The 25,165-nt window shown below is 48.2% G+C and overlaps 1 protein-coding gene across 1 annotated transcript; it reads right to left on the bottom strand.

Annotated features, from left to right (window-relative positions):
• Positions 1 to 12,344: 12,344 nt before the first annotated feature.
• Positions 12,345 to 25,165, bottom strand: CCDC42 (coiled-coil domain containing 42). Its single transcript, XM_036896068.2, has 8 exons — positions 24,779 to 25,165; positions 23,846 to 24,053; positions 23,382 to 23,487; positions 22,990 to 23,094; positions 21,316 to 21,513; positions 16,669 to 16,890; positions 16,393 to 16,557; positions 12,345 to 12,599 (listed from the first exon to the last, which is right to left on the bottom strand). The coding sequence occupies exons 2-8, from the start codon at positions 23,926 to 23,928 to the stop codon at positions 12,522 to 12,524; spliced, it is 957 nt and encodes a 318-aa protein (XP_036751963.1). The 5' UTR covers positions 23,929 to 24,053; positions 24,779 to 25,165; the 3' UTR covers positions 12,345 to 12,521.

Genomic DNA, 25,165 nt, shown 5'->3' with positions numbered 1-25,165 from the left:
ATGGTAAGAATGAGATCAACCAGGCTCTTTAAAATAAAAAAAACAACCTCAGTGTCTTTTCAAAGTAAGAGCTTTGAGAGAACTGCATGTCCCAACCTCTTTTCTTACTTCCCTGCTGCTTTTTAAATTTATCACTCAGAAAGGCCCTCAGAGCAACTCGGTGTATATGTGGAGATGGCAAAACTCCAGCCCATTTCCCCGTCCACACCCAGCCCCCACCTGCCCCCGATGGACTAGGGCTCATGCCCTGTGCGTGAGCTCCTCGCAGGGGGAAGAGTGCAAGTAGCCCACCAGGGCGGGCTCTCCATGTGGGCTCTCGCCAAGTCATCACCTCTTTGGACAATTCATGATGTTCATCGCCATGCTAATGCGAATGTGTCCCACAGATTAGTCCCTGGAGACCCATCTTTTCTGGTTTCCCCACAAACATGGCCACTGTGCTTGAGATGGACTAGGGGTCTAAAGGCCTGGACTCCTGGGTGTCCCTTCCACTTAAGCCCACTGACTTCTCACCCTCTGCCTTTGCCATTTGCTTTGCTAAGAGATCCTGGAGTATTAACCTCTTAGAGTCACAGTCTCCTCACCTGTAAACACCATGTTGTCAAACTGTGTCAAATCCACCCCTGTGTTTCCGGCATTCACACCCTCCACCCCTGTGTCTGCTATCTGTCTAGGTCAGGTCTCCACCACTCCCGCAGTCTCCTTGCCCACTGGGCTGTCTGCATTCATCCAGCACACACAGGGCTGACTCAGTTCCTCTAAAGCACAGTCCTGATCAAGTCACCCTTCTGCTCCAAATCTTTTCATAGTTTCTGCAAGACCACAGGCCCAAATAGTTTAGCCTGGTGTTGAAGGTCATCCACAGTCTGGCCCCAGTGTGTCTTTTTTGACTCATTCTTGTCTATCAGCAAACTGAACAATCAATCACATTTCAGGTTTCCATATCTCTGCACCCTGACTCATGTGCATCATGTCACCTGAAATGTCCCTCTCCACACTTGGGCATGTCTGACCTTTACCCTTCTGGCCTCCCATAGCTGTATGACATTGAACAAGTTATTTAAACCCTGTGTCTGCATGTCTGCATAACATTGTTTCCAAAGACAGCCACAGCAATTCCTTCCATCCTGCTTGCCCTTTGCAATGTGACTGCCGCTCCTCCCATGTCAATGTCCCTTCCACTTGAACCTGGGCTGGCTCTGTGACATTCATTGACCAATTGACTGTGGTGGACATGATGCTATGTCACTTGCAGCTTCCGTGTCTGCACTCTGGGAAGCTGACTGCTCTGTGAAGTCCCACTATCTTGATGGAGAAGGAGGTCACATAAAGGACAACAGAAGTGCCTCAGCTAACAGCCAGCCCTGAGGCCCCACTCATGTAACAGGGTCATCTTGATTCTCCAGCTCCAGGCAAGGGCCTGGCTAACATTGTGGAGCAGAGAGGTGCTGTCCCTGAGAAGCCCTGTCTGAATTCCTGACCCACCAAACAGTGACAAAATAAAATGATTCTGTTTAATCCACTACATTTGAGAGTAGATTTCATGCAGCAGTAGGTAAATGAAACAGTGTCCTCATCTACAGAATGGAAATATTAATGGTCTCCTGCTCACAGAAGGGCTGGGTGGATCACACAATGCAATCTATGTAAAGCACTTAAAACAGTGTCAGCATGTAGTAAGTGCTCAGTGAACTTTAGCTCCTGACAACCTGCAGTTACCTTACTTAATTTTTTCTTCTTCATCCCCTAGCCCCTCCTGCCAATAGTGCCTGGCATTTAGTAGCTACCCAGTAAACACAGGTGAATATCAAATGTCCCTCCTTCATTAAGCCTTCTCTGATCACCTTTCATCAGAGGAGATTACTCTCCCTTTTCTGACTCCTGCTGCACTTTATCAACACGTCCCTCCTGCCACACAGATTACATTCAGCCCTGAGCTCTAGCTGGTAGTCTCCTTTGTAGACTGTGAGCTCCTTGAAGGAAATAACATTGCCCATAATACATAATTCATTGCTGAATGAATGAATGTATGAAAAATGGGAATAATGCCACCTGCTCTATCAGCCCATGCAGGCCTATTGTAATTCAAAAGGAGATGAATAAACAAGTCCTCAGGCACCTGTAGGCTTCCTCCAGAGGAGCATATCTAGCTGCATTTCTGCTGCTTCTGTGTCTTCTGGTCCCAAGAGTGTGGGGTTTATTCTTTGGGACAGAAGAGACGCCCGCACAGGACTCCTGGAGGAAGTCTCCCGTTTCCTGTCCTAAGAGCTGGCTGACTTCTCTGCTGTGGAAGCATAGGGTGTGATGTCCAAGACCTGGGAAGGAACTGATGACCTCCTAAGTCCGTTCCCATGCTGACAGATGCGTAAAGTTCCACCACTAGGTGAAAAGTAGCTGATTCCCAAGCCATGATTTCATCAGATACCAGTTTAATAACTCTAAGACTTGCATGGTCCAAAGACACAGTAAGAGATGAAAGAATGCAGGATTCTATCTGGTTCAAAGATTGCTAGCTTTAGATAGAAAGCACTTGATTAATCCTAAAAACCAAAAACATGCAAAATTAAGTCAGGTGGTAGTTTTCTGGGGAGGGGGTGTAACATACAACTTAGATCCGGGCATCCTAGGCCATGTGCCACCACCTTTGAATTGTGGGGTCACTGACACAGCAATGATAGACAGCACAGAGTAGATGTTCTATAATCTCAGAAACCCCCAAAATGATCTGAAATGAATATTATAGTTTTCTTGGTAAGTGAGCATCTGCAAAGATTTAAAATTAAGTATAGAAAGTTGAAGTGAATCCAAATCATGGGATTAATGTTTTTATGTAAAAGAATCTGTACACTTTTGGTATTTATGCTATTTATAGCTCAATAGGATTTGGCCTAGAGTAAAAATGTTGAAATTCCAATTGAAAATTAGTTAAGTGTATAATTGATTCAGATTTATAATTTTAAACTTAAAACTCCTTAAACTTATTAAACGTACTGGAACATTTAAAAGAACTCAAAGTTCAGTCTATCTCTAAGTTTGATTTATTGGATGAATAATTTAAATTTAAATACTTGGAAAGGTTTGATTTGTTAAATTAGACCATTCAAGTACATAAAAGGAAACTGAACACCATACATGTTTAAATGCAATTAAAAATGATTAAGGAAGTTTAATTTCATCACTGGAACCAAACATTCAAAATCCTTTTAAAAGATAGTTAAAACATGTTGGACAGAAATAGAAAAGATTTGTAATTCAAAGTTTAAGGAAGACCTAGCTTTTTAAAATTGGCAACTGCAATAAATTAAATATTAATTTTAAGCCAAATTAACCTCTGAATCATCTTTGTCTAGAAAATGAGATTTACGGTAATACCTGACTTGTAGGAACATTGAGGGGATGGGAGTGTTCGGCACCGTGACTGTTGAGTGGTAAGCATTCAATATGACATTATTAGTACTATTAACTCATTCTTAAAAGAGAGTATAAAAGTGTTCTGAGATAAGAGGGATGTTCTGAGATACAGGATGTGACACTGACCCAGAACACAGGTAATCCTGGTGGTAGGGCTAAGTACCCACCGTATACCTTTGCCCCTCGGCCCCTCTCTGGCTGACAAGACTCGTCCTCATCGTATCTGGGTTCCCCCACTGCAGCAAACTTCTCCTGCAGGGGTGGGGTTCAGTTAACTGTCATGACACCACCCAATGTCCCCTCTGCCAGTGACCATGGGAGGCCTTTCTCTCAGTCAGTTTCCTCACCCACCCTGATACCTCCATCGGCCACTCCAGACAGTGGGGCACTGCAGCGCCCACACAGGACAGCCCCTCCCATCCTGGAGCTCACATTCTCAGAGGGGGGTGGGAGTTCTCTGTTGTCGCTTTAACAAAAAATCATCATGCTAATGATGCAGGATGTTAGAAGATGACACATTTATGGAGAAAAATCTACAGGGCAAGGGGATGGAAGTGCCAGCAGCAGGCACTGCAGTTTGAGAATGGGTAGCCGTGGTCGAGCCCGCTGAGCAAGAGCCATCTGAGCCAAGACTTTCCGGAGGTGAGCGGGAATTCTGCATGCAGGGAACAGCACGCGCAAAGGCAGCCAGGCGGGATTATACCTCCAGGGTCAGGCATGCGGAGGGGCCTGGTGAGGTTCGTAGGGAGTGAGCAAGCGTAGGAGATGAGGTTGGAGACGGACAGGCAGGGATGTGAGCTGACCATGGAGGGCCTCATGGCCTTGGTTAAGTGATAGAAACTGGACCTGAGGACCGCCTTTCGAATAAGCCCACCCACCATCTCAGAGACCTGGGTGTCATCTTACCTAGGCTACAAGCATTCTCCAGAGGACACATCAGCAAGCCACCAGCCCACCTTTCCCCTGATGCCTCCCCTCAAAGAGCTCCCCAAAACCCTGGCCATAAAAAGCTTCTTCACCTGTTAGAGGTCCTTTCCTTTGTTCTGCTGGCCAGGACAGAGGGGTCCCTCTCAGGATCAGCAGTAAACCTGCTTGGACTGTTGAGTTCGCATCCTCTCTTTTTTTTATTTCATTTAGTGCCAAAACCCAGGACCAGGAGCCGAGAGCAGGGGCTCTTTTGCAGCCTAGGAAGCAGTGGACAGCCACAACTCACCCTGGGCTAAAGCCCAGATCCTGAGAGCCTCCTGGGTCTCGCCCGTTTCCCTTCCCTCCCTCACCCTTTCATCTATCCCCTCTTTTTCTTTCAGTAAGGACTTCAGCTTTTACTCTGAATGAAGTGGGGAGCCACTGGGATATTTTGGGGACAAGTCGAGAAAATTAGGGACTCTGTATTAGATATTTCAAAATCAACGTTCATATTCATGGAGGTGATTATTCCTAATAAACTGAGATAAAACTCTTGGGTGTCATTGTTCTGAGAAGAAACATGCTGAAGTATTCAGAGTTGTAGGGCCATGACATCTGTAATATGTTTTCAAATGATTAGGTAAAAAAGGAAAAAATCTTAAGTATTTGTAATAGCTATTTATTACAAATCCTTTTTTTTTCCACAAAAAGCTATTATTTGAGGGCGTAATAAATTCCCTCAAATTTAGGGGCATAAAACAGTAGGATCACACACATTTTTTCTGAGATTACCACTGCTCATTTTTCACTTCTATACCATCTCAGTAAATATTTGACAGTGAAGATATTCAAGATTCTCACACATTTGCTATTTGTTTATATGGCTGAATCTTCCTGCCTGCCTGCATATTCGCTCTGGAGGTATGGAGATGAGTCGAGGATCATAGTTTTGATGAGAGACTGGCATCGTAGTACCAACCACCTGGCTTCTCATGGGCAGAATGAAACAGAACGATGGCTTGTGAATTCATTCACTCACTGGAATCACGGTGAAAAAATGCTTAATACTTCCCATGCCTCAGGTTCTGTTCTAAATGATGTAATATGCAAATTGATTTAATCCTCAAAGCAACCCTATGAGCTACTAGTATTTCCACTTTGCTGGTGAGGAAACAAGAGGCACAGAGAGGTTAAGAAATGTGCCCAAAGTCACAGAGTTTAGAGTCCAATTCCAAGAGTCTTTACTGAAAACCACTAGGCTAGATTGCCTCTTAAAAATTGCCACTTAACAAATTATCTTTAACATTTTAAGACATGTAAATACAAGCAGGAGATGGTTCTTAAATAGTGTAAAAATAATAGAGAGGAAGATTTGGGGAATTAGAAAGCCCGGGTATCACAGAATGCTAAGCAGGCAGGAGCCTAGGAAATACCTAAGTCAAAAGCTTCCAGCTGGATTCTGAAGAGTCCCAGGCTTCCTGAGGAGCACCGGGATCTGCCTGTCAGGACCAGGGAGATCTGTGGGCCCTCCCTAATTCCACCATGGCATGCCCCTTGGATCTGTTTCACAGATTATTCCTCTGAGAAAGTCCAGGTTCACACGGACCACTACCCCAGCTTCAGATTGTCAGCGAAATCTGTGAAAGACTCTGCAACAGGCAAAAGTACTACTGTTTCCTTTCAATAGTATAGTCTCTAGAGGACCCCGGTAGGGTTACCTGATTGTACAGGGGTTCACACCTTTCTTTTGTTTTTCTTTTTTCATTAGTGTTTTGCAACTCTGAAGAAGTTAATATGGAGGTGATGCAAATGATTTCTGTTCACTGAAATTCAAATGAATTTTGTACACGGGAGAAGCAATTGGCTTCTGCCCTGTGGCAGAGACCACTTTTGCATCTCTTAGCAAATTAACTTCAGCATTCCAGGTTGTCTCTACAGGTGTCTATTATTTGGATTCTCCTTGGAACTGGGCTTTAAGTCATACAGGTTTGCTCCTTCAATAAAAGCTTTAAGGTGTGTCCATTTTCTATTTTTATGGCAGTCATAATTTTACTTAAAAAAAAAGTATCCTTTAGCAAGATGGTCTCCCTGCATCCACACTGGCCTCCTTCCTTTCTGTTAACCCACTCAACCCATTCTCCACGCAGGAGCCAGAGCCATCCTACCCAAGGGCAAATCTGACCATGCTCCTCCCTGGCTTAAAACTGACATTCCATGTAGACTGCTGACAGCAGGGCAGGTCTGGCTTCTGCTAAGACGATTGTCTGTTGTCATCGTGAGTCAGGCACCTTGCCTTGCATCAAAGAGTGAGACAGCCCCCAAGGAAGGCACTCCAGCTCGGTGCCAGGAGCCATGTGCTGACCTGACCAAGCACAGATTTTAACAGCAGCACTCAGAGAATTGCCTTTCTAGCACAGGACAGAGGTTTGTGAGTTTTGTTTTGTTTTGCTTTTTTTTTGAGATCGAAAGACCTACTCCCTTTCTCTTCCCTGCAAACCACATTCCCCAGATCCTAGATTCTGTGCCAAATTGGGTTTCTAAGCCTGTCATTATGAAACAAAAACCAAACTTCTACCCAGAGGTAACCTTTGGTCTCTTGATCTTTATTTTATTTATTTTTATGAAATCTTTTAGTGCTCTTCCATCCTCTTCGATTACAACACAACATCCTTGGAAAGGCCTACCCAAAAGGCCCACATGATCAAGCCCTGCCTATCTCCCATCCTCATTCTCTCTGTCCAGTGATACTGGCCTTCCAACCCATCCCTTCCACACACAAGGTCTTCCCATTTTGTGTTAGTACAGACTTACTCTTCACCTCTTCCTCACCACTGTCTAAAAAAACACTTATTCACCCTGTAAGTCTCTTCCTAAACATCACATAGCTTCTGCAGAAAGACGTGGTTGGCTCCCCACCTCCATCCCCTTATATGACATCATCACCCAACACTTTTTAACAGCTGTGCAGAGATAATTAGTCATTTAACTATGTGTATCTGTTGGTTTACTGCCTCTCTTTCCCAAGAGACCATAAGCTCCAAGAGGCAAGAACCATATCAATTGTTTACTAATCTGTCTCCTTTGCATCTATCAGTATTTGGCCTATAGTAGGGACTCAATAACACCATAAATTTTGAATTGACAGAAGGGTTCTGATGCCAGGTGTGAGGGTGGGGGATGGGGAAGCTGGGTGGGAGTGGGGGGTGGCATGTGGCTACTGTGAAGTGACTTATGGGCAGGGTTGGGATGGCTGCCTGGTCTTTAATTCATGGTCTAGCCTCTCTCCTTGGGTCTTGGTAACCCCTAATCGGGCATTGTATTCATCAATCTTGAACTGTCCTAGGTCATTGCTTCATCAAAACCTGGTGTGCTTGCTGAGGATTCCTTGTCAGCTGCCCATCCTTTTTGCTAATTTGCCACCAATTCCTGAATTAAAAGTGCCCTTAGAGTATCTCAAATGCAATAGTTCCAAACAGTTTAGCAGTTCATCGAAAGGTTAAGCAGAGTTATCATATGAACCAGAAATTCTACTACTAAGTATATATACCTAAGAGAAATGAAAACCAATGTCCACAGGAAAAGCTTGTATGAGAATGTTCAGAGCAGCATTATGCATAATAGCCAAAAAATAGGACCAAACCAAATGTCCATCAACTAATCACTGGATGTATAAAATGTGTTCTATCCATACAATGGCATATAATTCAGCTATAAAAAAAACAATGTGCCAATACTGTGACATAGATGAGCCTTGAACACATAATGCTAAGGAAAAGAAGCCAGACACAAAGGACAACCTATTGTATGGTTCCATTTACATGAATGTCCAGAAGAGGCAAATTCAGAGAAACAGAAAATAGATCAGAGGTTGCCTAGGGCTGGGGTTTGGGAGGAAATGGGAAAGAATGCTAGTGGGTATGGATTTGGGGGGAAGGGGTGATGAAAATGTCCTCAAATTGTTTGTTGGGGCTGCACAACTCTGTCAATATTCTAAAACCCACTAAATTAGACACTTTAAATGAGTGAATCTTATAGTATATAAATTATATCTCAATAAAGCTGTTAATAAAAAAAAAATAGTAGTTCCTAACCTTGTTAGGTTAAGATTCTAGGAAGAATCTACTGAAAGATACGGACTTTCTCCTGCCCCTGCCCTCAACTCCTTCACTCATGAAAAACCCTTCCATGCATGTATTTAAAGGTTTCATAAAACATCAGGAGATTCCCAGACTGACTCAAGTCCACTTACTGAGTCCTAGAGGGCTATAAGCCCCAGGAGAACCCTGTTTTGAAGAAACTATCAGTAGTATATGAACATTAAGTCAGGCGCACCTTCTGAAAGATTTCTTTCCATCTGTGCTTCATCTTGGCCCTTATCCACCCTCCTCACAGTCCCTCTTGCCCCCTCCTTCACTTCCTCTTCCTTCTCAAGCTGTTTTGCTGCCCTTTCTTGATCAGTGTGGTTGGTAACATTTTAAGAAGACTACCATGTCCTTTATCCCTGTGCTACTCCCATGTCATATGGCAACAGTTAAATTATCTGGATGGACGAGACCTAATATCATGAGCCCTTTAAAAGCAGAGAGTTTTTTCTGGTCGGTATTGGAAGAGAAAGTCAGAGGAATTCAAAGCGTGACAATGAGTCCATTGCTGGCTTTGAGGATGGAGGCCACTGCACCTGACAAACCAGGAGGGTGGCCTCCAGTATCAGAGGGCGGCCCCTGGCTGGGAGCCAGCAAGGAAGTGGAGACCCTAGACCCACAGCTGCAAGGAACTGGGTTATGCCAACAACCTGAACAAGCTGGGAAGTGGATTCTTCCCTGGACTCTCCAGATAAGCGCCCCAGCATGACCAACATCTTGATTTCGGCTGAGTGGAGAACCCAGTTGAACCCATATGGACTTCTAACCTTCTACTGTGAGACAGTAAATGGGTGTTGATTTAAGACTCCAAGTTTGTGGTAATTTGTTATGCAGACTGAAAGCCTAATACAATCGGTTTCGCATGACTATGCAGCTGGCTTTCACTCTGTTAGATGTTTCTAGATCCAGCTTGTTTCCTCATAAAATTCCTACAATGGTTCTTTGCCCTCCAGAGGGTGGCACCATGCTTGGGATGCCTCCAATCCTGACTCTTATTGTTCCTGACTCTGTGGTCTACACTGAGAACCTTCTCAGTTTCAAAACATTTAAAGTTTCATTGCTAAATGTAAGGGGAACATCAGCCATTGCAGGTGAGGAAAGCGGAGGCCTACACTCAGCTCGTTCACAGATCTAGGTGGGCTCTCACCTCCAGGGGAAGAGATGGTACCTGAGACTGTGGCCTCGTGGGATAGTGCTTGTCACTATAAAACAAAAAACAAACTTCTACCCAGAGTTAACCTTCGGTCTCTTGATCTTTGTTTATTTTTATAAAATCCTCTAGTGCTCTTCCGTCTGTCCATGGGTATGTAATTACTTAGCATAAGAGCATTTCCCAAGAGCCTGCTGTCCACACACACACACACACACACTTCTGATAGATTTGCTGAATTAAAGTCCCAGAGCAGAGGAGTTTGCTCAGGTGCCCAAGTAATCAACCCCAAGAAGGTTTGAAATGAGAAGAGGAAGCCTCCCCTAGGTGGCTGGAAGCCATAAGATGTGGGACTCTGGCCTGGAGGCTGGGAAAGGGCCTCTGAGGGTGAAACCGGGTGAGGGAAGGGTCTGATCCCAAGGGCCAACAGCAAATCCCATAGAAGCACTGACTCTTGAGCTAGTCCAGAGGCAGAAATCACTCTGAAAAGCTCTCAGTTTTGTTCTAATTCCATCCTCAGCAGCAGCTTTGGGACATCAGCTGCTGACTGGGGACTGTGTGTATGGTGTGACATATGGGACAGACATGGGGGTGTCCAGCTCCCTGGCTGCTTGTAGGCTGGGCTCTTTCACACCCCGAGGCCCTGCTTCTCCCTGTTCTTTCCTCCCTCCCTCCTTTCCATCAGGCAGCGCTCAATGATTTGACAGGGAATAGGTTGTCCTGGCATTGAGAACGAGTCCCTGAATTTCTTCCCTCCTCTTGCCTCCCTTTACCCATAAAACATCCAGAACCCTACTTCCTGCTTTTGCTGATGAGAACCGTACATTTCTGGAACCAATCAGTTATTTTTGCTTTAATGAGCTGTTGTCTTTTCTTGCTGGGAAAAATCCCATCAGGCCCTTAACTCCATTTTCTTTTTCTTGGAATGCAATCCGGTGCCTCTGGGAGCCCAACTCTCTCTTGATTGGGCAGTCTTGGCTTCTTTATGTGGGTCCAAGGCCCAGAGTGTACATGCTGAGGGACTGGGGGAGGGAGGGAGGGTCTGTCCAAAGCCACTGCCCTCGCACACTCCCCACAGGAAGCCCCTCAGTCAGGCTCCCGGGAATCCTTGGACTTCCTGAATTTGCTCTGCCCCTTTCTGTGGGTTTGGGAATGAGCCTGTGGCTTTATGGCTTTGCTTGTAATTAAGAAATCTGTCTAGACCCACAAAATTTCTTCTGCTCCAGGGCTGGGCCCCTTCTGAAACCTGAAAAATGCAGTAGTGTCAGAGTGAGTTATACAAATGGGTGTAAATGTGTGGGTGAAGATAAGCTTGTGTGTGATCACAGGAATTCTAAGTGTGACTTCACCATTCCCCATTTCACTCAAGCAGGAAACTTGACACTCCAAGCCTGAGCAGCCAGGAGGGAGAGGGAAGGAAGGGAGGGAGAGAGGACCCGGGTTTGGGGTTGGGGGGGCGGGTCCTCACAGGCTGCACTTCTCAAACACCACCCCACAGACAAGCAGAAAATGGTGGGGGATGTGTGTGGGAGGTTAGGGAATTCATCTGTCTTTCACCCTCCTGCCTGCCAGGACACAGCCCAGGAGGCTCAAAGGTGGGGGGAGCTATTCTAGAGGCATACCCTTCACCTACAAACCTGTTTCTGAAAGGCCCTGATGTCTCTTTCCAGTCAGAGACTTTGCCCATTCCCCTCAGAGCACCACCCCCAGAACTTGCTAGTCCTGGCTTTGCAAGATGATCTCTTTCCTCCAACCTCTTTCAGAGAGAAGTCCTTCTGGCAGGGGCCAGCCAGCTCCCCTCCCCTCCTCTTTTCCTCACCTGTGAAACAAATAATGGTAGTGTGGAAGCTTGGGAACGCGGCAGCCTGTCTAGGGTGAGCTCTATTTCCCAGAACTCCCTTCCCTGGCTATTTCCCATTGGGGTGGGGATGGGGGTCACAGAGAAGCTCTGGGAGGCTTGGAGGGTGGAAGGGAAGGCAGCCCCTATGGAGCTGACACGCTGCTGCTGCTCAGCAGCTCACCTCATCCCTCTGAGGCAGCAGCCAGGCCTCAACGGCCCCTCCCGGCCTGGATCCTCCCTCAGCTGCTCCAACTCCTGGGCCAGGTATGGGTGCTCAGCTCCACAATGAAGGGTTCTGGCTTCTGCATGTTGCCCATGCCACCCAGCTCAGAAGCAACAAGAACTGCTATGGGTTTCTGTCCATCCTCATGGCCACCAGTTTGTGTGCATGGATTCTGACTCGCTCTGATCTTGACTCCTTTACATCCACATTTCTTTCCCAGCTACCTCCCACCATGGGCTTCCAGCTCCAGCAGCAGACGAGAAGATGGCAGCTTTACAGACTGCTTAACCAGGGCCACAGCAGCCTAAGATCAAATCCCTGTAACAAAGCCCTTTATACGCATCTCTATCTGTCTTCTGGGTTCTGCTTCTCTGACTGCATGCTGGCTGATACAGGCCGTGTTACTGATATATGTTACCTCATATGGCAGGAGATGGAAGGAGCCCAGGTCCTTCAAATTATTTGGTTCACTATAAAGCGGTGGGTCCCAAACTTGAGTTTGCATTTGCGTCACCTGGAAGGCTCATTAAAACCCAGATGGCTGGGTCCCACCCCTCAGAATTTAAGTGACCAGCTTCAATAGGGAGTGCTTTTGGGGTTTCTCCCCTTGAGGGACCCTCTTCCCTATGAATAAACCACCAAAAAGAGAGCACACTTAGGAACAAACTTCTTATGAATTTAATATTTTCAGGGATGAGATAAACTGAAGCCAAGGGGAAAAATGGCAGAGTGTTCACCAGTAGAAAGGCACAGGGTCCCAGAGATCTGGACTGGGATGCCTGTACTGCAAGCTCATCAGGAGCTTATTCTCTCCTTGTCTGTCTCAGAACATTCTGGAACCACAACTCCTTAAACCCGAATTTGCTGTTGTTCCTTCTTCTTCACCTCTGCCCAGATGTCTGACAGGTCCTGGATAAACTGCTGGATCTAATAAGGCAAGGGGACTGGAGTTAACCCGAGCTAGCAACAGGCCACTCAATCCAAAAATGGAGCATGTCACCCTGGAAGGAGTCACCATCCTCAGGTGACTGGTTTCTTGAGGACACTTGCCCTCACTTGACAATCTTTCTAGTTGAAATGGGAGTATCAGGCTTAGCAGATGAGAAGCACTACATAGGAAAGGAGCTGGGAACTCCTTGAGGAAAACACAGTGGTGATGTGAAGGGAGGACAGAGAAGATCCTGAGCAGGCTCTGGGGCCAGACACATTTAGCAGGCAGGGTCCAGCCAGTGTTGCAGCAGGCAGCTGACATACCAAAAACGCTAGAGACCAGGAGATCTCTGAAATTAAAGGGTCTGTTGAACCTTTACAGATGCAGCCAGAAAAAGAACTGAGTCCTGGAACAGGAAGGTTCTGTTCTGCTTCACCAGCAGCAAGGCCAGTTAACAGAAGCAACTTATCCACCAGACTCAAGAAATGGGACATTTATAAGGAAAGAAAGTTCTTTAAATTTACATAGACTATAGGTAAGATAGATGGGTTAATGCAAAGCAGAGAAAGTCCTGGAGTAGGTTCATAACATACAGAAGGCTTGAGGATTGGTTGTTGATGATGGTCAGACACTGGTCACGTACAAGGGGGATGCGGTGGTCCTGGGGACCTTCTAGATGATTGCTGAAATGACCTCATCCAGGAACATGGAGTGTCTGGTTAGCTACAGCCCAAGGCTATTGACTGATTACCTTCCCTGTCTCTCTCCCTCATTCTCCAGCTCTTAATGTCACTTAATTTAGGACATTTCAGAATTTCTCCTTATCATGGCTCTCCACAATTTAACAGCCATTAAGGTGGTCATTTGTCTGAAAACCAGAACTGATGCTCAGGATGATAATCTTGGGTGATAAAGGGAAGTTTAGATTCTACTCACTAGCTTCTGTTTTAAAAAACATGCAATCAGTATGACATGGTGGAAAGGGCCCTGGGGTCCTGACACAGCTCTGGGTAAATCACTTCATCTTTCACAGTTTCTTCATCTTTAAAAAAGGAAGAGTGAGGAATGGTTGGCCTAGATAGCATCTAAGAATTCAGTTCTAAAGTGTCTTCTTTTCAAGAATGTGCTGGAGATGTGCTACACAGACTGTCCAAAATTCTCAACAACCCTGTCAGTCACAAATAGTGGTATTATTACCAATATATTCCCATCTGGCAAAAGAGGAAACAGAGTCAATGAATTAAAGTAACTTCCCTGAGGTTAGATAGTCCAGCATTTCCCAAACTATGTTCTTATACTAAGTAATTACATACCCCAAAAAGGGTTCTGGGGTCAAGAAAGTTTAGAATGTTATCTGCTTGGAGAGTCTCAACTATAGCAAAGACTCTGCAAAATCCTGTATTTAAAAACCATCTTGATTTAACTTAAGAGTTTTCTAAATGTATTAGCCCACAGAGTCCTTTTATTCCCCCATAGGAAGCTTACTAACATCTTGGGATTCCAGGTTTGCCAAGCACAGTTTGGAAAATGCTGCTCCAGTTTGAGCTTTATTCAGGGATAATGCTGGGCCTTCCATGCATGACACAGTATATTGAATTCAAATTGTTTTGGCCTTTTGCAGATTCATTTTTCTTCAGTTGTACTGTGGTACTATGCTACTAATTCTACATAACTGGCTGCTTTCTAAAGCCTGTGCTTGGATCTGTTGCCGGGATGTTTTTGAGAACATTATTCACTGAGTATCTCTGAAGCCTCCTTGAGAAGTTTTAGTTGGAGCTAAGTGCTGGAAAAGGTTGACTCTCTTTGAGGAAACCTTGTTTTCTTATTTGGTATAAGAACTGTGTGTTGCTTTTCCTTCTGGCTACCAGGAAGCTCAGAGCCAACTACTGAGCCAGGACCCTGCTGAACCACTGTCCTCTATAAGCCAAGAATCTACATATTTCTCTCTCTTGCCTTGACCTCAGATTTTAACTTATATTTTCCCAGGGCCTTGTTTTTCATTTTTCAGGCCACTTGATCATGTGTATTTCTGTCGGTAGGCTCCTATCCAATGAGAATGAACTGGGGTATTATTAAATAACATTTGGGCCATAGGAAGCATTCCTGTAGAGAAAAATCAAGGTTGTGAGGGAGTCAGAAAGCTCAAAATTTGGAGTGGACAGGTGGGGAGCAATGGTCTGAGCAGGGAATGATGGGGCAGGGGGCAGGTTGCTGGATATCAGCACCTCCTTCCCCACCTTTCTTTAGCTGTTGTAAAGAAAGGAGCCTGAGGATGTCCAGGACCCCTCACTGCTGGGGAGAGGGTTCTGCAAGTCCAAACTCCAATTTACAATAATACTAATTGTCTTTTTCACTCTTATTCTCTCACACAGTGGCTTTCACCAGACTGGGATGTTTCCATGACATAGGCTATTACACAGAATGTGTGCAAAGCAGACATGAGAATCCACTTGTCCTCTATGAAGCCAGATACTAAATAGATTTTCAAAAGTTTCAAATAATGCTCCTTGCCCCATAAAATGCTTTTTGAAAATGTGTTTTCTTTGAAAATGCTATTTATGTTAACACACTTATTTTTACATGCATTAAATATTTTTTAATTATTCTATTTGAGTTTCTAATACAGTAAATAGTTATAACCCATATAAACAAAAGTTCTCTTGATGTCTTCAGTATATTTTGAGTGTAAAGGTATCCTAACACCAAACAGTGTGAAAAGTGCTGCTTCAGAGCAAACTTTCTTACAAATTCCTTTTGGAGTCTTTGCACTGTCAAGGATTCTGCTCTAACATGCCTGAAGATACAGACTGATTCTTTGGGAAATTCTTCTGGAAGGTCAGCATGTGAAATCCTTTGTATTAAATGAGTTTCACATTTTTTTTTGTCAAATAGAGGGAGGTGCCTCTCAGTCATTTGGTTCATTTGAAACATACATGATGGCTGTGTTTCATATTCACCCACCAAATACTCAATGAGTGCCTACTATGTGCCAGGCATTGTTTGAGACACCGCGGATACAGCAGGGAACAAAGCAAACATCCCAGTCCTTAAGCACTTACTTTCTATTTCACAGCAGAGCTAAAGGTTTTTGCCAAAGGAACAAATATTTTCTAATGGTTCTCTGCAGGTTATAAGCTACATGGCTAACACACCGACCAATGCGGAGTTTCCCAAATTGCAGGATACGTGTACCTTTGGTCAGGAGTGAGATGAATTTAGGTGGCACATGGACCTGACATCAAATAGCTTTGAATCATACAGTGCACAAGCAATTTCCTTTTCAACTTCCTTTTGATTACTTCAAAGAAAAAAAATCTCGGATTGACAATAACATGACCCTAACATGCCTCTGAATTTACTAATTCATCTCCCCCACACCCCATTTTCTCTTTTCCCAAAGAGTGGGCCTCAGGCACAAGCCATCAACATCTCACTCGTATTTAATAAGACTGCTTGGCCCAACTAATGAATTCAGTAGTGGGTCCCTGCTACTGCCTGTTTTGCTGGGGCAACAGGTCTCAGCGCTAATGCGGTGGTTCTCAAAGTGTGGAACCTCTACCAGTACCATTACCTGGGAACTTGTTGAAAATGGAAATTCATGGGTTCTCATCTCGGACTTACTGAGTAAGAGACTCGGGCTGGGGTTCTGCAACATGCACCAGCCCCAGGTGAGTCCGATGCTATTAAAATTTGAGAACCCCTGCTCTGTTAGGTTCATTCCTCCACTCAACCGGGCCCCCACCTCGGCTCAGGAGACCCAGCTGGCGGGACACTGGTGCTTCCTCTCACCTTGTCCAGCTGCTTGTGCGTGTCCTCCAGGGTCACGTCCATGTCGGTCGTCTCCTTCAGCTGCTTGCTCACAATCTGGAAGAGGTTCAGCGTTGCCATCTTAATGGTGCCAAGCAAGAGGGTCTTCTTGGCAGCAGTGTTCTGGATGTGCGCCCAACGAGATTCCTGGAGACGGGGGCGAGGCGTGAGCACGGTGTGCGTGCGTGCGTGCATGCGTGCGTGCATCCCTCACTCACCCAGCGCCCAGACGCCCCCTGCCCAACCCCGGCCGCTCACCCAGATGATGACATCACTGCGCGCGCGGTCGAAGCGCATCTGCAGGCGTGCGAGCTCATTGTTGTGCTGCAGGATCTCGTTGTCCTTCTCCTCCATGTAGCGCGCCAGCTGCGCTTTGGCGCGCTCGATCTTCTCCTGGCCCTCCTGCGCCGACCGCATGAGGTCGTGGTGCATGGTCACCAAGGTCTTGTAGCGCGCGATCACCTCGTGGATCTCTTCGAACTGCAGTCAGGGTCTCAGGTCACTGCACCACTGCTCTGGGGACCCGATGCTGCCTCCCTGCCCCCCAACTTGAGGCCCAAGCGCCTCGGTCTACAGGGAGGCCCTGGGCCAAAGTCAAGGGGCAGAGGCCGTGAGGACGTTGGTGTCCCGCTGCTTGCTCTGCCAGGGATAGTATGTGGGCCATGTGCCCAGACACTGTGCACTTGGACCTGGGGGTCTCAGTCTTGACTGCATGTTAGAGTAACCCAGGATCTTTACAAAGTATACCTGCCAGGCTCCATCCCCAAAATTTGGGTTAAGGAACAGATCTTGGGTGGTCCCTGGCATCTGAATTTTCAAGAAGTTCCCTGGGGTGTTTCTAGGGTCGAGACTTGCTGGCAGGAGGGTGGAGTTGGGGGTAGGGGTTGCATTTTGAGATGTCTACCAAGGCAATAATTATACTACTCATCAAATGTACCAAGAACCACTTACAAGCAGGGAACTGTGTGCAATGCTAGGGACAGAGCAGGAGATAAGAAAGCCAGACCCTGCTGTTATGGAGCCTACAACTTGGGGTGGTGTGGAGGGAAGGCAGACAGACAAGCAAATAGTCAGTTACAGCTCAGAGTGATAAGCACTATCTATAATGGGCTGCACGCAGACAGGGCAATATCTTCAACATGGTGCTCTTTGGTATCTGTTCGACATTTGCTAAGGTCCCCCTCCAAAGGGAGCTGGAGAGGGTACTGGCGGGGTGGGTGGCCTGCCAGGCTCAGCTGCCTTCTCCAGCATGGTCCCCACTCGGGCCCTAACTTACAAGCCCCTCTCAGAACAGAAGCCCTGTCACCTTTCCTCTTAAGAAGGCAGTGTAAGCCCAGTTCCAGGATGCCAACTCGCCTCCCCAGGGTTTATCAAAGTGTGCCTTCCAGCCACCCAGGGGACACTCCCTGAATACTTTCTCCAGCTCATGACATTTCCAGTGATAGACTGGTGTTCCAGGAACTGCCCTGCTGTCCTTTCCCCAAATATGCCTCTGTGGAGAAGGGCCATCCAACCCAACATTAGAGGAGGTAGGAATAGCCAGTAAAGGTTTTCTGGGAAAGGAGGGCTGACATGACACCAGAGGTACGAATGGAAGACAGACAGCCAAGGCAGGTGGGGGAAGGTGAAGTTTACAGGTGCAGGGAACAGCCTGGGTAAGGATGGGGTATGCGTGCCATGTTCAAGATGCTCAAGAGAGTGTAGTATGAATAGCCTGAGTTCAAGATGGAGAGAAGAACCTAGAGAAGTAAAAAAAAAAATAGTACCCAGTAAACCCTGAAAGGAAGTGTGGACTTCATCTGTTGAAGGATTTTTAGAAGCAGAGAGATAACTCCATGTCTGCATTTCTGAAAACTCACTTGACACATGATGCAGCAGCTTACACCTTAAAACGAGTGGACTCCATCAGAGCCCCCAGGAGCTCCACTCCCAGACTTAATGCTGACGTCAAGAGGACTCAGGTGCCAAACTGAAGAGGCTCCCACTGTCCAAAGATGCTACGCTTTGAACATCAGTAGGAATAAATGAAAGGATTAAAACATATCAAATATGTTCGAAATCCATGCATTCATAATGATCCTAACAACATTACAGGTCACTTTTGGAGGGTCTTGGAGAACCAACTCATTATTTCAAAAACTAATAAAGAATCAAGCATTTAGCAAGTTTTTTCTTTAAGACCCACATAGGGACCAATTAGTTGATGAAAGGAAGGCTCTTTACGAAGTCCTTTTCTTTCTGGTAGTATTCTAACTAATAGATGAAGAAGGGATGGTAGAATATCTCCAGTACCCTATAAGAATCTTCTGCCCACTTTGTCAGTATTAGCCCCCCACTACAGAGGAAACCGGAATTGTGACTTCTATCACCAAAGATTCATTTTAGCTGATTTTAAATGTATCCGTGGAACCACACAGTATGTCCTCATTTATGCCTGGCTTCTTTTGGTCAGCATAATAATGTCTGCGACGCTTGAGAAGCCTATCAACCTATTGCTTGCAGGGACTTTATTTGGATCCTGATTGGAACAAACCAACTGTTCAAAAAGGATCTGTGCAATAACTGGGGAAATTTTAACTTCAACTCGGTATTTGACATTAAGGAATTACTATCAAATTTTTACTATGTGTGACTGGTATTGTGGCTATGTTTATAAAAAAAAGCCCCTCTGTTTTAGAGCTACATACTGAAATACTTACAGACAAAAAAATATCATTTGCTTCAAAGTGAAGGGGGTAGAAACGTATGGGGCAAAAGACTATGAGTTGATAATTGTTGGAATTAGGTGGCAAGTAGTGGGCATTCAGTCGACTACTCTGTCTACTTTTGTACATGTTTTGAAATTTTCCATAATACAAAGGTTTTTAAAAAAATATCATTGATCAGAGAAAGCAACTCACAAAAGGACTTGAACAATATGCATAGCTTATGAATATGTAATATGTTGCCAGAATAATAAGAACAAGCATGAGAATGAGAAATTAAGAAATTAGGATACTGGTTACCTCTGAGGAGAGGGGGAGAAGAATGGGGTTTGGAAGGGGTGGGGTACACAAAGGGTTTCAGTTGCTGGTAATGATTTAGTTAAAACAGAATCAGGGGCAAATGAGGGGAAATATTAAGATTTAACAAAGCTGTTACATATTTCTTGGGTGCTGTTATATATTTCTTTTCAGTATGTTTAAAATGTTTTGAAAGAATAAAAGAAGAAGGAAAGAGGGAGAAAGAAAGAGACAGAGAGGATCACACTGGCTATAGAATGCCAGACAGGCTGGGGACGAGGAATAATGCAAAGTTGGCCTCCAGATGAGGTACATTGGTGGTAAAGGGGCAGGGGCTGGATTCCAGAAATACTTAGGAGGCAGAAGAGCCCAGATCTGCTGATTGATGGCTGCAGGGAGTGGGGGGGGAGGGGTCAAGGATGAGGTTCGGGTTCTGGCGAGCTGTGGGTGGGGGGCCGCAGGTGGGTGGCCACACCAGAAGCAGGGCTGGCCTGAGGCTGGCAGGAAGCAGATGAGGGAAGTTGTGGACTCAATAAATTAGGCCTGAAGCTTAGGAGGGAGATATGGGCCAGTGGGATACAGGCCAATCTCCTCCGTGCTAAGACATACGTTTTACCGGCTCTGAATTCAAGTTATATTTTATAACTTATCTGCTGATTTAATAGTTGTCTTTCTTCGCTCCCCCACATCAAAAAACAAAAAAAACCCCAAAAAACCCCAATTATTCAATGAACAATTCATCATACCTTAGAATGGAGTACATAGCCTGGATGTGGGCCTCACGCATAAATAAATTAGGATAGTGGTTCTATGTGGAAATTGCTGGGACTTGAAAAGGTGTACATCCTTTATCTCCTCACACCCCCAAAGGATATGGGTGCACACCCCAAGAGGGCATACATACCACACTACACTCTGGTGAGGATCCTGGGGGAAACAGGGTGGATAGCCACTGACACCCATGGGAGGCCCAGGGAATTACTCAGGGAGAAAAATGGAGGGTCTGGGACAAAGACCTGGAGACCGTTTAAGGAAGGAGGTAGGAGAGGAACGCCAGAGAGGCCTGAGGAGAAAGGGTCCAAGGCAGGAAGAAAGTAGGACAGGGAGGGAGGGGTCCCACAGGAAAGCGCAAAGGTGTGTTTCAAGGGGGAGCATCCAGTGTGTCAAATACTGCAGGCTGCGTGGGTGGGAGGTGGGCAAAGAAGTCCCCTGAGCTCTGGCAACAAGACTTTAGGACAATGGTTGTCACTGGCATTCTGGGGCCCACAGAGCAGTGCTTAGAAGAGAGGGCTCTGCCACTTACAAGCTGTGAGACTCTGAGCAGATTACCTAACCTCTCTGAGCCTCCGCATCCTCCTCTGTAACAGGCTGTAATGACAGCTTTCCTCGGGGGTAGGGAGAGGACTGAGGGGGGTTGTGTGTGCATGTGTGTGGGGTTGTTGGGGGCAACACCTGGCTAGCGCGTGAAGAAGCTCTCAGAGCTCTGCATTAGTCTGCATGCTTTTGCATTTTCTCTCCCTTCCTTTTCCCACTTACTCTTAAGTAAACAAAAAACACCAGGAAGATGGGAAGCAGGGACAGACGGAGGCCACAACCCAATGCAGGCAAAGCTTATTGTTGGTGCTCAAAAACAAAACCTCTTCCTCCCCGCCCCCCAACCACACACACACGTAGGCATAGACACACCACCCATACAGAGACACATCTGCACAGATGTCACTCACACAGATACAGCACCAGGCCCCAGCCCTCGAGAAACGAGTCCAGTCGCACCAGGTGTCTTTTCCAACTTCCCTCCAGGGCTGAAGGCCTCTCCTCAGAGGGGGTCCCCGGCCTCCCCAGAGCCCCAGGCCTGGGGAAAAGGATGTAGGGCTGCGGAAGGCCCTCACCCCGCCACACTAACCTCAGAGTGCTCCACCACCCTCTCCAGGTACTTGTTGAAGATGGAATAGTCCTGCAGCTTGGTGCTCAGCCGCTGGTGCTCCAGCCGCAGGGCCGCCATCTCCTGCGTGGCCACGGCCAGCTCTTGAATGCACTGCCTCTTGAGCTCGCGCTCCTTGTTGGCTTTCTTCAGGGCGCGGATCCGTTTCTGGTCATTCTCCTGGGGCCAGGGAGGTGGCTCCTGTCAGGTACTCATCCTGCCCCCCGTGGGGTCCAGGCTGATGGTGCCCCTACAAGGCCTCTGTCTGCTGAGCTCAGGCCGCCCTGAAGACCAGCAGGGATTGATTGCTGGGCCCCCAGGTGGGTGAGGAGGCCTGATATGGATTTTTGCTGGATTTTGTATTTGGTGTCTCAATTCTCCAACTGTAGAAATGAGAGGCAGGAGCCCCTCTCTTCCTTCCAAAAGCTGGGGCAACAGTGCTCCAGCTATAGGGAGGGGAGATGGGAGATGGACCTGGTCTAGAAGGCCTGGTCAGGCAAGGCCATTTTGGAGAACAGGTGCCTAGCAGTTCAGGCTCAGGCAGGAGGAGATGGTGCAGACAATTTGATGTCCAGGAAGGAAGACGTGAGGCTCAGCAACTGTGACTGGGTGGCCCCCATTCTCCTCACCCCAAGACTAGGGGGCAAACCCACCCCTCACAACGCACTCGTGAGGCTCCTTCCCTTCTTTGGGAGCTCCTGTGATTCCACACTATGAGCACGTGTGCCAGTGGCATTTGGAGGCCTGTGGAGGCGGCACACAGAGGATTCGCACTGTGCCGTTAAGCCTAGGAGAGGACTGAGGGGTCCTAAACCAGTGGTTTTCAAGTCCAACTATGTATCACTATCCCCTGGGGAGCTTTTCAAATGCAATTGCCAGGGCCAGGACTTGAGCCCAGCTGAAAGCAGGGAGGAGAGAGGAGAGAGTTCCCGGTCTGTCTGAAATGGGCTTCCCAGGACTCCAGCGCTTCTGCCCTCTGGCAGCCGAACCCACCACTCCCAAATCTCCTGCTGCCCTACCATTCCATAGCTTTTCTCTGGCCAGTAAGGACTGGGCTTCTGGAGAATATGCCCAGTCTACCAGCTTCCTTTCCCACCTGGTTTAGGTACAGAGAGAGACAGAAGATGCTCAAGAGCAGGACCCCCCTTTAGGAAGACAATGACTACCCACCCTGGTGCTGGGCCCTTCATAAGTGCTGGCTGGAGAGGGTCTGGAGACATCTGGATTTCAAAATGGGTAAGTCGCTCCTCTAAGGGCCGATTGAGAGGGACTGTCTCGGCGTGGACTCTGGTGCCTGGTACTTCAACCAACCCCTGCTGCACCTGCAGTCCCAGGATGGGGGGATGGGGACTAAAATCCTGTCTGACCCAAGTGCTTATCCTCATTCACCATCATCCATCCGTTCATTTATCCACTGCATACACTATGTACCAGGTGTGGGAAAAGAAACGGTGAAGAGCAATCTTGAAGGGGCGCAGACTGACGGTAACCAGGAAATTATAAACAGCAGTAAGTGGGGGCCTAAAGGGAGAAGCCCCAGGCACAGGCGGGTGAAGGGTCAGCATAAGCAGGGAGAAGGAGGAAGGTGGAGGGAGGAGGGGCATGTGCGGAGGGTGGGTGGCCCCGGCTGCTGTGGCGGGCCACACCCCCTCATACCTGGATGAATTGCTCAAACTTCTGGATGTGGGCCTTCAGCTGGGCCTCCTTGACACCCAGTTCCTCCCAGCGCAGTTTCAGGGTCTCCATTCTGCGCTGAAATATCTTGGGGTGGGGGAACAGAGAGGTCAGGAGGGCCCCAGGCATGGGTACTGAGGAATGCCCCTGCATCTCCTCCCCAGGCCTCCCACTTTCCCCTATGCCTGGTTCAGAACACAGTATCCAGGACCCTGGTGACCCCAAGACTCAGGTCTCTTCTGCCTCCAGAGAGGGAACCCAGCACCACCCAGGGCTCCGGGCTCTAGCCACAGCCACCCACAAAATGGAGGGCTGTCCTCAGGCTCTCCCTGAGCCCGGTGGCCCCTCCTACCCTGCTCCCGGTGGCTCCCCACCTCCTTCTGCTGCTGCATCGCTTGGTGCATGATGTTGACCTCCTTTTTCTTCTCTAATAGCTGGATTGATGGGGACTCCGACTGCTCCTCAATGTTGGGGAACTTCCTGCCCAAGACATGGGCAAGGGGGGCCCGTGAGCTCTGAGCACCTGGGGCAGGCTGGAACTGGGGGTAACCCGTGAAGACAGATGCCCGTGGGGAGGGAGGGGGGTCCTGTCCCTCATCTGAGTGAGAGGAATGGTGTTGAGAGGGAGAGAGGCCTAGCTGGCATCAGGGAGCAGGCTGGGGCAGGGGGATAGGAGGTGGGGGCCTGGGGGAGGGGGAGGGTTGGTGACAGAGTGATGGGCAGGGTGATTTGGGGCGCTGGGTTATAGGAGTAGCAGGGGACAGGCCGGAAGGTGGGGCGTGGGTGGGAGTGGCAGGTCCCAGGCCCGGGAGGGGCTTCCTCAGACGCTCCCACTCACTGCAGCAGCTGTAGCAGCCGCTTCCCATACTGGAGCCGGAAGTACTCGGCCAGATCCTCCTCCTCCATGATGCCCAGACTCATGGCGGTGGTGACCCAAGGGCCCAGACAGCAGACTCTTCACAGTGAAACACTGGGTGGTGGAGCCACAGGCGGCTCAGGGGTGGTGGCTTGGCTCTTGCTCCTCCCTTCTTCCTCTTTTCAGGATCCTAAGAGGGCGGGTATCTCAGAGACTCTGGGGAAGATGGCTGGAAGCTGAGAAAGGGCAGCTCAGGATGCTGTGTTGGGGAACTGAAGGGAGATCTGGTTGCCTAGCAACAGGTCACCTGGTTCTGTGCACCACCCATGGAACCCAGGCTTTGCTCTTTGACCCCTGCCCCCACTGACCCCACTCTTGCTGGGATCCTGCTCTCTGCTCCTGCATTTACCCCTTAGGAGCTCTGGGAAGAAGTTAGACCTGATTAGATGCTGGTGTCCAGGGTCTGGGCGTCCATGGCTGGGAGGGGGATGTTGGTAGAGAGGTGTTCTTGTGGGGAACCCTGAGCCTGGGGCTCCCTCCTGGGTTCAGGTGTATGGGTGAGGGGTAGGGAGGGGCTGAGCTGGGGCAGATGGCAGAGAAGAACAAAGCAAGGAAGGGAGGTGCTTAGTTGAGGCTGTGGTTGGGGTGCGCAGGGGTGCGCAGGGGAGCGCGGGGCCTGTGGGACTGTGGGAGGAGGCCTCAAGTTGAGAACCACGTGGTGGGCAAGGGATGCATAGGGGTGTGTGTGTGAGGGTAGGCAAGGGCCTGGGGACCAAAGCGGCTCCCTGGCGGTATGGAAGAGGGCCCAGGGTAAGGCCCCTCTAGGGTGACACACTCAGCGCCAGTGCCGTCTTTTGGGGTTTGAGGAATATTAAAATAGGAAAAGCAACACAGGACACCATAAACGTCACATACTTCACGTGTTTGCCTTTTGATGGCTGCCCGTCAGCACTGCAAAAGCTCATGTGGCCTGCGGCCCAGTGTCCGTATTTGAGACCCGGTGTGAGGCGGGCGCAGCGGTCGCGGCGCAGGAAACGGCCGTGACCTCGAGCTCGCGCTGCGCTGCACGCGCCCCGGGCCGCTCGGGCCCTCCGACCCCCGGCGCCGCCCCGCTGCGGGCTGGGTCTGGGAGGGGAGCCGGTGGGCGCTCCCCCGCCCGGGCGGTGTCCCGAACTCGGCCAGCCCCTCCACGACATTGCCGGTTCTCTGGCGCCCCCTGCCGGCCTGAGGACGCGCCCTGCATCCCCGCCCCGAGGAGGCGGCGACGAACGGGGGGCCGCCGCCCACTCCCGCCTCCAGCAT

This window comes from Manis pentadactyla, chromosome 4, assembly GCF_030020395.1.
Source record: "Manis pentadactyla isolate mManPen7 chromosome 4, mManPen7.hap1, whole genome shotgun sequence".
Lineage (NCBI taxonomy): Eukaryota > Metazoa > Chordata > Mammalia > Pholidota > Manidae > Manis > Manis pentadactyla.
Note: the sequence above shows the minus strand (reverse complement) of the source record. Positions and strands in the feature narration are given on the sequence as shown.

Excerpts from the sequence above, each read along its gene's own strand:
- CCDC42 (XM_036896068.2), bottom strand. The coding sequence starts at position 23,928 with ATGAGTCTGGGCATCATGGAGGAGGAGGATCTGGCCGAGTACTTCCGG. Across the intron at positions 16,558-16,668 it reads GCAGTGATGTCATCATCTGG|GAATCTCGTTGGGCGCACAT; the intron begins GTGAGCGGCCGG and ends CCCCGTCTCCAG. Across the intron at positions 12,600-16,392 it reads CGCACAAGCAGCTGGACAAG|ATCCAGCAGTTTATCCAGGA; the intron begins GTGAGAGGAAGC and ends TTGCCTTATTAG.